At 42.7% G+C, this 13,159-nt stretch overlaps 1 protein-coding gene across 1 annotated transcript in view; it reads right to left on the bottom strand.

Moving 5' to 3' along the window:
- The window catches only part of LOC125705191 (gamma-aminobutyric acid receptor subunit alpha-2), a gene marked incomplete at its 5' end in the record, with an annotated part of 45,736 nt that extends 34,289 nt beyond the window's left edge, over positions 1 to 11,447 (bottom strand). The window contains 3 exons of the mRNA XM_048971632.1: positions 2,081 to 2,163; positions 2,960 to 3,180; positions 11,380 to 11,447. Coding sequence (XP_048827589.1) covers positions 2,081 to 2,163; positions 2,960 to 3,180; positions 11,380 to 11,447 — 372 coding nt within the window. The remainder of the gene's footprint in view (positions 1 to 2,080; positions 2,164 to 2,959; positions 3,181 to 11,379) is intronic.
- Between the last annotated feature and the right edge of the window lie 1,712 nt (positions 11,448 to 13,159).

Raw genomic sequence — 13,159 nt, 5'->3', positions numbered from 1 at the left:
TTTTTTTTTTATACACTCGCCCTGATTTAGGATTCAAGACTTGTTCATGTCATACCAAAATGTAAGCAACATATGGGATTTATTTCACATTCATAACAACATATGTAGCATGCAACATTTCATTATAAACATAAGTGAACTTACTGTAGATAATCCAATTAATTTACATGCATCTTATACCTGGGGTGGGAACGTACAACGAAAAAATTATGGAGAACATTCCCCCACGACAAAATTCAAAATCATTTCTGCTATATTTACCTGAGGCTAAACCAAAATATGGATAAAATGAAAATGGAACGACTCAAAATTATTTTTTTTTCTGGCTTATGTGAAACTTGTAAACACCCTAAAGCAAATTTTATAATTAGAAATATCCATTCTGACCTAATTATTTTATATATTAAAAAGAAGCATTTCCACAACAGTTTAATAGCCTCCCTCATCTCTTGAACATATGCAAAAGAGTTGTACTTTTATTGTTTATGATTACAATGCCATAAAAAATCTCGAGGCTTTCAGGCAACTGTTTTAAATCACAGGTCATCATTATAAAATCGTACGTACACCCATGAAACCTAAATAATTTACACTATTGAAGAGTTTACATTTTAATCATGAACTCATACCGCTTGTTATGTAACTTTTGTGAGGTGAATAATAAGGAAAGATTTTAATAAACATTAATTGAACTTTTTAATATATAGATTACAGCATAAATTAAGTTGCGGGGGCGGCATGGTGGTGCAGTGGTTAGCACTGTTGCCTCACACCTCTGGGACCCGGGTTCGAGTCTCTGCCTGGGTCACATGTGTGCGGAGTTTGCATGTTCTCCCCATGTCATCGTGGGGTTTCCTCCAGGTACTCCGGTTTCCCCCCGCAGTCCAAAAACATGCTGAGGCTAATTGGAGTTGCTAAATTGCCCATAGGTGTGCATGTGTGCATGAGTGACTAGTGTGTGAGTGTGGCCTGCAATGGGCTGGCCCCCCCCATCCTGAGTTGTTCCCCGCCTCGTGCCCATTGCTTCCGGGATAGGCTCTGAACCCCCTGTGACCCAGTAGGATAAGCAGTTTGGAAAATGGATGGATGGATTAAATTGCATGTGTCACTTTCATAGTAGGTGAGCAGTGGAAATCCTTGTGATGAAAATAAGATTTATTCAGCTGGAATGACACCAGCCTCATATTCTTAAGGTATCAACAATTATTAACCGTGTGGCAGTTATGTTAAGAAATGTTTTGTACAGAGGAGCTAAGCCAATATCAGAGAAAAGCATCTGTTTCTGGTAACAGGTTCTTATCCCAGAACCTCGCACACATTATAAGAGAGCAGATAAACGGGAGTTTGATGGTTTGTTTTTCTTACACAATCCCAAGCTTACAATTGAGAGAATGTATTAAAAAGCTTTTAAAATATTTTGAGTAAAAACATGACAGTATGATATGAAAAATGACTACATATATGGTACCATTGTCTTCCCTTTCTCAGAAATGAGAAATCAATCCATCCATCCATCCATCCATCCATCTTCTGACCGCTTATCCTGATTAGAATCACAGGAAGCATGGAGCCTATCCTAGGATCACAAGGCACAGGGGTGGAGTGTAACTTGGACAGGATGCCAGTCCATCACAGGGCCCACACATGTGCACAGTCACACATACAATCCAACTCTGTAGACAGGGATTGACATAACTGGCACACAAGTACGGCTTTGGCGTGTGATGGTTATTATGTGTGTTTATGCTGAAATGACATTTAACCTTGCAGGCCATTTATGTCAGTCCCCATCTGTAAGTAATGCAGAGATGGCAGTAAGCAAAGCTGCATGTCTTTGGATGCTGAGAATCCACCTGCAGCAGCAGCTTGATATGTTTGTATATATAGATGCTCCTTGACATACGATGGGGTTCCGTTCCTATGAAGTCTGACTACCACTGAACGCGCATCACCGTCGTACCATCAAAAGTGGATAAACTGAACCATTGTAAACCAAGGATCATCTGTGTGTGTGTTTGTGTGTGTGTGTGTCTATCTAGTGTCTATCTAGCTTTGTTTCCACGGTCCGGCTGTTACTTACAGCTGCCGAACTTCAGGGGACAGGAGTGTGAGTCCATGGGAAAGTCTTCGAGATGCATGGGACACTCGGCCTGCACCGTGAGCCTGGAAGCACAAAGAGAACCAGCGGACCTTGCACATTGTGTTATGGCTGTAACAACAGCTGCCTAGCCGGATTATGGGGGCCTGGTCAGAGGAGAATATTACACTCATGATATTCCCCCAGCGGGACACAGTAAAGACACCATTTCTGGCAGAAAACGCCTTGCTTAAAAATGAGCGAGCTGTCAGACTGGATAACCCCAGGGAGGAATATCTTAAGTAAATAAGAATAGTTTGATATTAATGAATGATAAATGATTAAGTATATATAGCCCTGCCACAGATTCCAGCATTTATGATAACTTCCACTGAAACTTTTCACAAGTAAATGCACGATTTACCCAGCACAGCTGCTGAACTTTGCATAGCGTCTACATTTGGCAGGTTATTCCCTGTACATTGCTTACTTTCATTTTCTAGGGACCACACTTTTAACCATAATTAGCCCATCACGGAATTGACTGCTTGCAGGTCAAAGCCAGGGTACACGATAAATTACATCCTTCCTGACATGTAAGCCTTGTTAGAAAAACAAATAAAGGTGCAATTTGTCCGGCTGCGCCAGGATTGGTCATCGATCATGTGGCCAATTGAACTTGCGTAATTATCCCAGATGAAGAATTCAGAGCTTCTGGGACACGTGAGGCGTAGTTTGTCTTTCCCCAGCACCCGTCAATATCCGAGCGGCCACACAACATGACAAACGCTAATTCGTTTCTGACCACCCTCCCTGAAAGAAAGATATCTGAGTTCGTTTAGTACAATCTTGACGCCATCTGTTGTACAGCGTAGCCTGTACCTCATGGTGTAGAGTAAGGTCCCATCCTCCTGGATCCGCAGAAGCTTGTTCGGCATGGTCATGTTATGGGCCACTGACTTCTTCCCATTGTGGAAGAAAGTATCTGGGGTCCAGATCTTGCTGGCCATCAGGTTGTTCAGGCGCAAAATGTTCATCGGCCCGTTAAACTTCAGCCGCTCATCCTTCCAGCTTTGTCTGAAGAACACGTCTATCGTGTACTCCTATGAGCACAAACCGGGGGTGGGGGGGATGCAGAAGTAAGTGCTTCAAGCTCAAATCAATCACACCTCCTTCTTGCCGGAGAGCTGTGAGTTAAGTCCCTTTTCAGTCATGATGTACATAAACTACCTGGTACTTTGCCACTCTGGTCAATGCATATGGCCTGTGAGTAAAGGAGGTCTGTGAGTAAAGGAGGTCTGTGAGTAAAGAAGGTCTGTGAGTATAGGAGGTCTGTGAGTAAAGGAAGTCTGTGAGTAAAGGAGGTCTGTGAGTAAAGGAAGTCTGTGAGTATAGGAGGTCTGTGAGTAAAGGAGGTCTGCGAGTAAAGAAGGTCTGTGAGTAAAGGAGGTCTGTGAGTAAAGGAAGTCTGTGAGTATAGGAGGTCTGTGTGTAAAGGAGGTCTGCGAGTAAAGGAGGTCTGCGAGTAAAGGAGGTCTGTGAGTAAAGGAGGTCTTTCGCAGTCTTACTTACCAAAGTAAGGAACACAGCTAAAAAAGTTTTTTTTTTAATTGCTGTAAAAATATTCTGTTAGGCGCACTGCACAAAAGTTGGTCTGGTCTTACACAAAAAAATCTCAACTGAATAAAGCTTGTCTGTACCGTGACATTCAGAGGCACTAGCGCCAGCTGAGCTTAGTGATAAGAAATATGATACATTCATAATTTATGTCTGATTTTTCTTAAATGAGTGTCATGGGTTTCTTTTGTAAGGCTTTATAGATTTTATAGATACGCTTTTAAGTGTTAAAATTAAGCATTTGAACACATCTGCTCCTTTATTATGGGAATTATCTCTACCAGCAAACACACACACACATATACACGCACGCACAACATGCACACACAACATGCACGCATACAACATGCACAAAGCGCAGCATGTAGGTTTTTCTGAAGGTACTGGAGCCATGTACGTGGATGTTGTTTTGAGCCGTTTTTTTCATACAGGTTTTCATCTCCTGGCATGTGTCAGAGGAGATCTGAATCACTACCTATCCTTCAGGCCCTTGTTTGACCTCAACAGCAGTAGCGTTGCATCACGAACTTGGGAGATGTTTGGATGTTTTTTTTTTTTTCAATTTGCTGTCATGCTTTATGGACTTCCTACAGCTCCTGCATTCAGAAGCGTATCCACCCCCCCCCCCCCCCCCGCAACACCACCAAAATGTTGTGTTCTAAGCTCTCAGCCTCAAAACACTGCCCCTCTGCCACCCCAGGTTAAGTCAAAGGCTCCTTCAGTCATGCCTTCAGCTGCCAACCACTAGCTTTGAACACTGCTCATTAAATCCTTTTTGTCAAATGCCTTTTAGTCACTAAATTGCAGTAACCGAACACTGTTCTTGTTGTGGGAAGTGTGTGATCCTCCAGGGTTGTGGGTTCGTTTTCTGCTCCTGGTTCTGTGAGTGTAGAATTTACACACTCTCCCTGAGATTTCTCCTACTGTATCTTCCAACAGGCATAAATGAATAAATGTCTGATTAAACTGGGATCCTTAAATTTCCCATAGTCTGTGAGCGTGTGAACCCGAAATGGAGTTGATCTGATGCACTTCCCAGGACTGGCTCAAGCCTTCCCACAACCCCGTGCTGGATAAACAACCACGCAATACAGAAAAATGGATGGATGTTCCTGCGTCTGTGAATAATCAGTTTCCACAGAGCTCAGACCATCTGAAGTTCTGTCTGAGCCGACATTCGTTGCCTAAAAGGAGACAAAAATATCCTCATTCACGAGGCCACACCAGCAGGCCAATCTGGTGAGCAATCTTCACTGGAAGTGTCAGGTACATCCCACAGGTAAATACACACAGGCTCAGACTTGAGGGGTCGTTCACGATATTTCTCTTCCCGACTGTGATGTAGGCAGTTGGAATTTGGCTGCAGTGTACAGCTGCTTTGAACTGAACTGTGTGTGGCTTCCAACTGGATTTTATTCACGGCACGACGGAGATCAGACGGGACATGAGCATTTTGGAAGTGCAGATCGTCTCCTGCGGGTTCCTGCTACGATGCCGTACTATTCTCCAGCATCTGGGAAAAATCCCATACATCTTGGGACCCATTGGGCCCATTAAACATTAACAGTCATGCCTAATTTACATCCTTCCGGTTTCATTAATAGAAAAGTGGCTGATGTCTCTGGGCATCTGTACCCCTTCCAGGCAGCTCAGATTTGCCTGTTTTTATCAAAACATGTTTAGATGCATTGAGAAGAATGAGTTTCCTATGTTAGAAGGACTCAGTTTTTTAAGTTTTCAAATATATGTCGAATAAACGACGAAATGACGAAAGTGAGCAAACGTAACCAATAATAAAACTGATAGGAGGATTTTCACCCAGGGCTGCTTTGGGTGTTATGGTGCCCTAGGTGACATTCTGCTGAGTGCCCCCCCGCCACCCAGCACAGCAGAAAACAAATTTTTGCCAGTTCATTTTGCCCTTTATTAAAACTATTTGCCTAGCACGTGCTATCTGCCTGCTAATTAGCTAGCTTGCACCTGTTTCACAAGAGGGGTACTGAAATATCAAAACTAATGCAAACAACTGTCATGTCACGAAATGCAACCAAAGGTTTTCAGTTTTTTTTTTTTCCACTTTTGCGCCCACTAATGAAATGGCACCCTTGCCGATCACCCGTGTCACCTATAGTGCAGTCCGGCCCTGATTACATCCATCAATTTTCTGGAACATCCTATCATGTACAGGATTCCTCAGGGACCCACAGTCGGTCCACATTTTTGCTCCCTCCCAGCTCCCTACCAGACAGTCCACAAAAGCTTAGATTGTCTGGGGGTCCCCGATGACCGGATTGGGAAACATTGCTGTACAGGATCATGGTGGTCCTGGAGCAAACTCCATCACCTGCATTTCCCCTAACAGTAAGATCCCTGACACGTGCACCACACAGATCTGCTTCTGCATTCCTCAGTCACATCACATCACATCACATCACATCACAAGACCAGTGTTTCCCAACCCAGTCCTCGGGGAACCCCAGACAGTCCACGTTTCTGCTTCCTCTCAGCTCCTGTACCAGGTATTCGTTGTTCCTGATTGGCTGGGAGCTGGGAGGGAGCAAAAATGTGGACTGTCTGGGGTTCCCTAAGGACTAGGTTGGGAAACGCTGCATTAGACAGCATATCACTTTTGCACAGTTCTGTACTGTTTATTGTTTTGTACTCCTGTGGCTGAGTGAGTAAGTATTCCAGCAGCGGACACTGGATGCCAATCTGTGGTAAATATAATAAGCAATAGAGAGACGCCATTTCACGTCATTTTAGACTTTGGGATAAAAATCATGAAAACCCGGAATCTCACAAAACTCTGTAAGTTCCAGCGGCTCCAATCAAAATTGCTAATCTGGAGGTGTGAAGCCATGGCATCCCCCCCGCCCCCACCAGCCACCCCTACCCCCGACATGATTACGGCCAAAATTACGACATGATTAGTCGGAAAAAAACTGACCGTCATACTAAAGAAAAAGTGTCACATTTTTGTGCCGCAGATGGCAGACAGAAGATGTTTTACTTTGAAAAACGTAACAAAGACGCGACTACGGATGGTGCTGCGGGAATAACGCACAACACTATCGTTTTTTCTCTCAGAAAGAACACAAAAGGTAAAAAAAAAACACAAACTGAGTAAATTATGCATGTACCACATCTGTATTTTCTGAAATACTCTGGTCTGAACATCCCCCTCCCCCACTCTTTTCTGAGTATTTGAGAGCAAAAGGTGTGTTAGGCAGAGCATAAAGAGGTTGGCGAAACAGAGAAGTGGTCTAAACAGGTTGAATCCAAGAATAGACTGAACGCCTGTCAGACGCTGGGAGGTTTGCTTGGGCAGGAAGGCAGGCATTAGGACTAAACGCTAAAAGCAGCCTGAGCAAGTGTTACCTTACCTTCACGTGTGAAGTGACCTTCCTTCCTGAAAATACCCACAACAACCAAGACCACTGAAATGCCGGACAGAGACTGAACAGCGACCATGTAATTAAGGCTCATACCACAAAATGCTAAACATATAATGTTTCCGGGCAATAAAAAATACTTTAATTACTGCTCCTCAGTAATTCATAATACTGTGCATTTAGAGAGGCTATCAAAAAGCATTATAAGATTGCTGCATTGCTCTTAAGCAAATCCCCCAGCGTTGTTTTGTGTTGGTTCTTACTTAAAAGGGATTTTATCATAATAAACAAAAAATGTATGGCAAAGGATTGTGGTAAATTAAAGACACAACACATTCAAATGAGGGCGAATCAATTATTCTGCGATCTTTGAAGCTTCAAGCAACATAACAATGTCTTGTAACGTACGTCTTAAGATAATATTTACACAAAAATTTAGAAGACCAAAGCTACCCAAGTCAAGCATAAGAACATCTGAAGCTGCCTTTTATGACACACATATAAATTATTTCAGCTGGTAGCATTACCCTTCATTGACTAATTAATTAACTTACTGTAGGAGTAATTGATTAATGGAAATAATGAGATGTTTTTTTTTTTGTCAAATAAAACACCTGCACTTTAATCCACCTGCACGCTGCGTAGACGAGGATAACCAAGTACCAAATCCACAGCAAAGCACCAGCATTCTGTAGTAGTTCAGAAGACACGTAAGCTGAACATGAACTGTACCTGCTGAAAGCTCTCAGTGGGGATCTGTAATTTATACACGGGCGATTAACTCATCCTTTGAAGTAATATCCCACCAACACAACGACTGCCTGCAAAGGCCGCTGGTCTTTCCATACCTGATGACATCTTTATCATTTTTTTATTTTTTTTTAACAAACACAAACTGATTCTTCTGTAGCGACACGGGATGTGTAAGAATATACAATTGCCCCCACAAATCTCCGTGTCTTTCATGAAGCGTTACCGAAAGACAAATGAGGAAATGCCGTATGGGAAAACGATAATCACCAACTGTTATCGCTAATTTTCTGCCATATTTATACACGCACAAATCAATTTTAAAGCTTCTGCGGACTGACAGCGCCATAATCATAAACGTATTACCAGGACTGGTGATTGGTATTTCATGCCTTTTATGTTCATTACAGGCAAATCACCTGACTAACACACTAATGGGGTCATCTGACTGGGTCATTCCATCATACAATGTCTTTTACAGAATTATGTCACTGAAGGCAAACTTACAGTGGTGGCAAAATTACATCAACACTTAACAATAACAGCAATCTAAAAAATCTATTTCAATATTTCATAAATCAACATTTTTGTATTTATATTACAAACATCAACACATTTAGATGGACAAAATAATGGAAAACCCATATAAAAAGGACTAACACACAGCAACAAATGTACGAGTAGCTACAAAATTTCATCATGTTAAGTTGCACATCACAGGGTTGTCAAATTTGGTCAGCTGGCTAGAGTGAAATTTCCAACTGGAGACAAGTCTGCACACGCATTTACATGTATGTAACAGTCGTATCACCTTGTAAATAGTCTGTAGGGTTTGCAAACTACCCTAACGCTTTTGAAGTAGAAAATATTAGGTTTATAATCGAATAAAAGTTGAGAGTCCAAAAGCGTGAGTTTGCTACCCTGATCTCAGTTAGCCTGAGTTATAAAAGACAATGACATAGATATGTGAGTTATAATTCGATATGAGGTAAGTAACAGAGTTCCAAAGTGTCAGTTCCGGAACTGCAGGCGCATTGGTCATTAAAGCTATAAAATAATTTTATGTGTCAAGAGATACAGTTCTATAAATCTAATCGCCGTATGTCTAGCATCTACGTAAAGGTGGTAAGGAATAGTGTTCTCAGGTCAAAGCTCACTGATGGAGACAGATGGACACATAAATGAAAAGCTACTGAACACCACACAAATATGGTTTTAAAAATTACCCCAGAACTGAATCAGCATCTTTGTGAGCCAGTTTCAATAAAATCTGTACATTGCGAGCTTAACGGAGCTGGAATTTATGGCAATGCTACCATCTGGGACATTGCTTATATCCAAGGCCGATGCACAAAGATGCATAACCTGGTCTGAGGAACTCATGGTCTGGACCCCTAGGCAATTGAAAAAGCAATATGGTCTGATGATTCATATTTCTACTTGATTTCTTCTAAATCCAGATGGGTTTGCTTTAGAGAAATGAAAAGGATGCCATCAACCCAGAATGCCCCTGGGTACAGGCCGCCATCTTGTTGGAGTCATTAGGTCTAATGATAGCTCTGCTTGGCCATATAATGGCCTAGGAATAGGAGGATATTTCACGGGGCCAGGAGCTCCCTGTGGCGTAAACATCGTTCCTTCATGATGTGCCCATATTTCAAGAAGATAATGCCCCCATATGGACCGCTAAACAAAATCAACAGTATTTTCATGAACACCGGTAATCAAACACCTGCCATCAACTCCCTGATCATCAGACCTAAACCACTGAACCATTATGGGAAGCGGAAGAGCACATATTATGTTCCTGCCTCTGAAAACTGGAAGCTTTCTCAAAGGATGAGGCAATACAGAACATGTATGACAGCACTCATTACGTCCTTCATATTAGGCATTTATCACATTTTATCTGCCCCCCGTAGCATGTGGAAAAGGTGCTTCACACTATAATTGTTATCACTGCCACTAATACTACTACCTACACTAGTTTCACAAACGTACTCCGCATAACACCCTCTCAGGAAGAATGTGACAGAAACTACTCCGAAGGTTGCTCGCCCTGCGAAAACACTCCCCGAAGACCTCAGTCTGTCTCTCACTTTGCCCAGACACTCTGCAAGCCAGCTATTAACCCCAAAGCTGGGAGGAAAGCTACCCCCCCTCCCCCAAAAGGTTAGCAGACTTCTTTTTTTTCTGCCCTAAAAGCTTCCATAAATAAAGACCGCGGTAGAGAATAAGTTCTCCCACAACAAGAGGGAAAAACTCCCGCCCACATGCACTCGAACGATGCCATCTGAAAATACCAATTTCCAGAACTTTCTCCAACTCGTTCCCTGTAAAGGCCACTAAAAATAAATAATGGTTAAAAAAAAAGATCATATTTCCAGGAGGAAAATAATTAAAAAAGCAAAATTATGTCTGTAGAGTATAGAAAATCCTTTATATCTATTAACAACATCAATTGATTTTGCCAACTTATACATAATTTCATACTCTAAGACAGGAGGAACATTTTCTGATTTTTTTTTTTTAACTGACATTAAGTGCATTATGTAACGGTATTTTTAAAAAAATCCAAGCTGTCCTGGAATTCTGTCTTCTGGATCTTATCTTCATCCTGAAGCTGACCGTGCACACAGCAGTCCTGATCTTCAGCGAGACGGTCGACCACACGGAGAGCACTGACACGTGCAATGCAAACAAAGACTCACACGAGAATTGCGAGAATTACTCAACTGAGATGTGGGTGCATGCTGTTTCATGGGCAGAGCCTGCCTGCGTACTCGTTAGCAGCATGGGTGCCGAACGAATGTCTAAAAAAAAAAATCGAAAAACCACAATCTGGATCATTGTGTTTTGTGTGCCAAACAGCTGTGCCCTTCTAGAGAACTCTGCCAACATAAAGAGAAGCAATACATTCTTAATATTACACAAGTCAGGAGAATTATACGTTGCCTCACATGCTGAGGGAAAAAAATTGAAGAAATCTGGGTCTCTGGATTGTCTTCTGAGAAAGATATTCGACAAGATTGATATTCCACTCTATTCTTGGTAAATGTCATCAGTTTTCAGCTGCCACATTAAAAAACTGAGCAAAGTCTAGCAACCTGTAGAAGATTCAGGAAGTGACATAGCATGTCTATTGCGTGATTGCTACCAACACAGAGATGGATCACTCCACAGGAAAGATCCGACGGGTCACATGGCCAACAGCCACAATGTCCGAGAGTCAGGATTGTGGTTCCACTCCCATTCATAAACCTTGTGTGTATTTCTTTGGGCATGCTTTACAGTCATGAGTTAATATTACCATGATCGTCATATTTTGGAACAAGAAAATGTCACAACATCATGAATAAAAAGGATCATTGTATTATGGATGAACCCAAACTTTCGCCACAAGGCTTAGATGTGATCCCACAACCTACTGGCTGGAAACTACATGAGAAAGAAGGATGTTAAGTTTCATAACATGATATTTTCTCTTCATACATTGTTCAAGTACTTTATACATGTCAGTAGCCATTTCAAGCCAGAACCTACCATGTCGGTATCTGACACCGGCCCAAAACTGGTGACATAAATGTTGGTCTTCACTTCCGTCACACGATCTGTAAAAGAAAAGCAGAAACGATAAACATCAATAAGAACAGCACCGGCATTAGTTATAATTAATTCCTACCAGCAAAGCTTAGCTCTGCGGCTATGCTGTTTCCACAAAACGGAGGTGAATCAATCATATTTGACTGGAGCAACTTCCTGGAAAATGAATCCTTTAAAATGCCCTCCAATGGCTGGGGAGTGATTCTACCCCAAAGTTAAGTGGCAGTGGGGGGTACGCAAATATTCTGCCCATAATGAGGAATCCTGGGGCAAACACACCTCCACAAACCTCCACAGACACCAACACTTACTAGCAGGCAGAGGTGGAGGTTTCAGGTCCAGAAAGTACAAATCCAGACCAGGATTTTGTTTCAACCAACCAGTTGAGCATAAAGAGTCACAAGTCACAGAGGACTCAACTGGTTGGTTGAAACAAAATCCTGGTCTGGATTTGTACTTTCTGGACCTGAAATCTCCACCTCGGCTAGCAGGGCATTCCAAGCTAATAATTAACACTTCTGTGCACCAACCTATCCCCCCAGTTTAAATAAATCTTCCCAGAACAGGTCTCTACAGGAGCACGCATCCTTGGTAGGCCGGGTTACCTAAATCACCTCAACGACGTCATAGTGTTCTAAATCTTCACTGCCTGTTAACTAACCTATCGTCACACACTCCACATGTGTCACCCTAGCAGAAGTAAAAACACAGTGAGGGAGGGATAAAAAAAAAATCTGCACAATTTGGTGAAGACATTGAGTTGTCAAAAAAAGGTAAGGTTTTCTTAATTAAGCTTGTGGACGGGGTTGGGCAGGGATGGGGGCTGGCAAGGGGGCGAAGCCAACCAAGGGCCAAAAAATGTGAGACTTGACCGTGTGACGACAACCTGGCACCACCTCAGATTATTAAGAAGGTGCTTACTTCCAGAACCTTCTACCTAGATGCCATCATCTTATTATAGAAGCGGTTTGGCATTTAAATTTTTGATCAGCACTTTCTGGAAGATCGCCTGTCGTCGGCGACCTGACGGAGCACATTCTTTAATGGGTTCAAAGAATATATAGAGTTTAATGAGAACATTGTTGCCTAAAGTGCATTTAAGTCCTGGACTGTCGCAATATGTGTACCGGGTGACTAAGGGAATGGAGGACTGGTTTGGTGACCTGGGGGGTTGTCAGAGGACAAGGAAGCCAAGCCAGGACATGTTGGACATTGTATTTCCCATTTGGCAGACTCACAACGCACAAAGCCAGCTAACAATGTCCAATGGACGGGCTTATGATGTCACAATGACCGCGAAGCCATACGTAATACCTGCCTGTGTGGGAGCTCGTCCCTGTTGTTTATCTCCTGTGCTGAGAGCTGCAGCGACACACAGAAAACAGGGAGCGGTTGTCTTTTGAGGGAGACGGCATCCGGGCCCTCGTCTGTCGTGACAGATGGACGCCGAGGCGCCGAGCGTGCCCTGCTTTGTCAGAAGGACTATCCAAGTCCCATTCGAACAGCCATCAATAATACATGCCCTTGTTGGTAAGTAGAGTGTGTCTTTGGGGGTAACAGTGCAATTGCAATTATCACACCCAAAATGACGATGACAAGACCTACATCTATAAGTGCAACCTGAGTCAGTAAGGACTTAGGCAATATGATGGGGGGGGGGGGGGTCATGTGTGGGGTCATGTGATGCAATAAGTCGGTAAGGAGACCCCAAACTTGGGTG

Source organism: Brienomyrus brachyistius, chromosome 12 (genome assembly GCF_023856365.1).
Source record: "Brienomyrus brachyistius isolate T26 chromosome 12, BBRACH_0.4, whole genome shotgun sequence".
Classification (NCBI taxonomy): domain Eukaryota; kingdom Metazoa; phylum Chordata; class Actinopteri; order Osteoglossiformes; family Mormyridae; genus Brienomyrus; species Brienomyrus brachyistius.
Note: the sequence above shows the minus strand (reverse complement) of the source record. Positions and strands in the feature narration are given on the sequence as shown.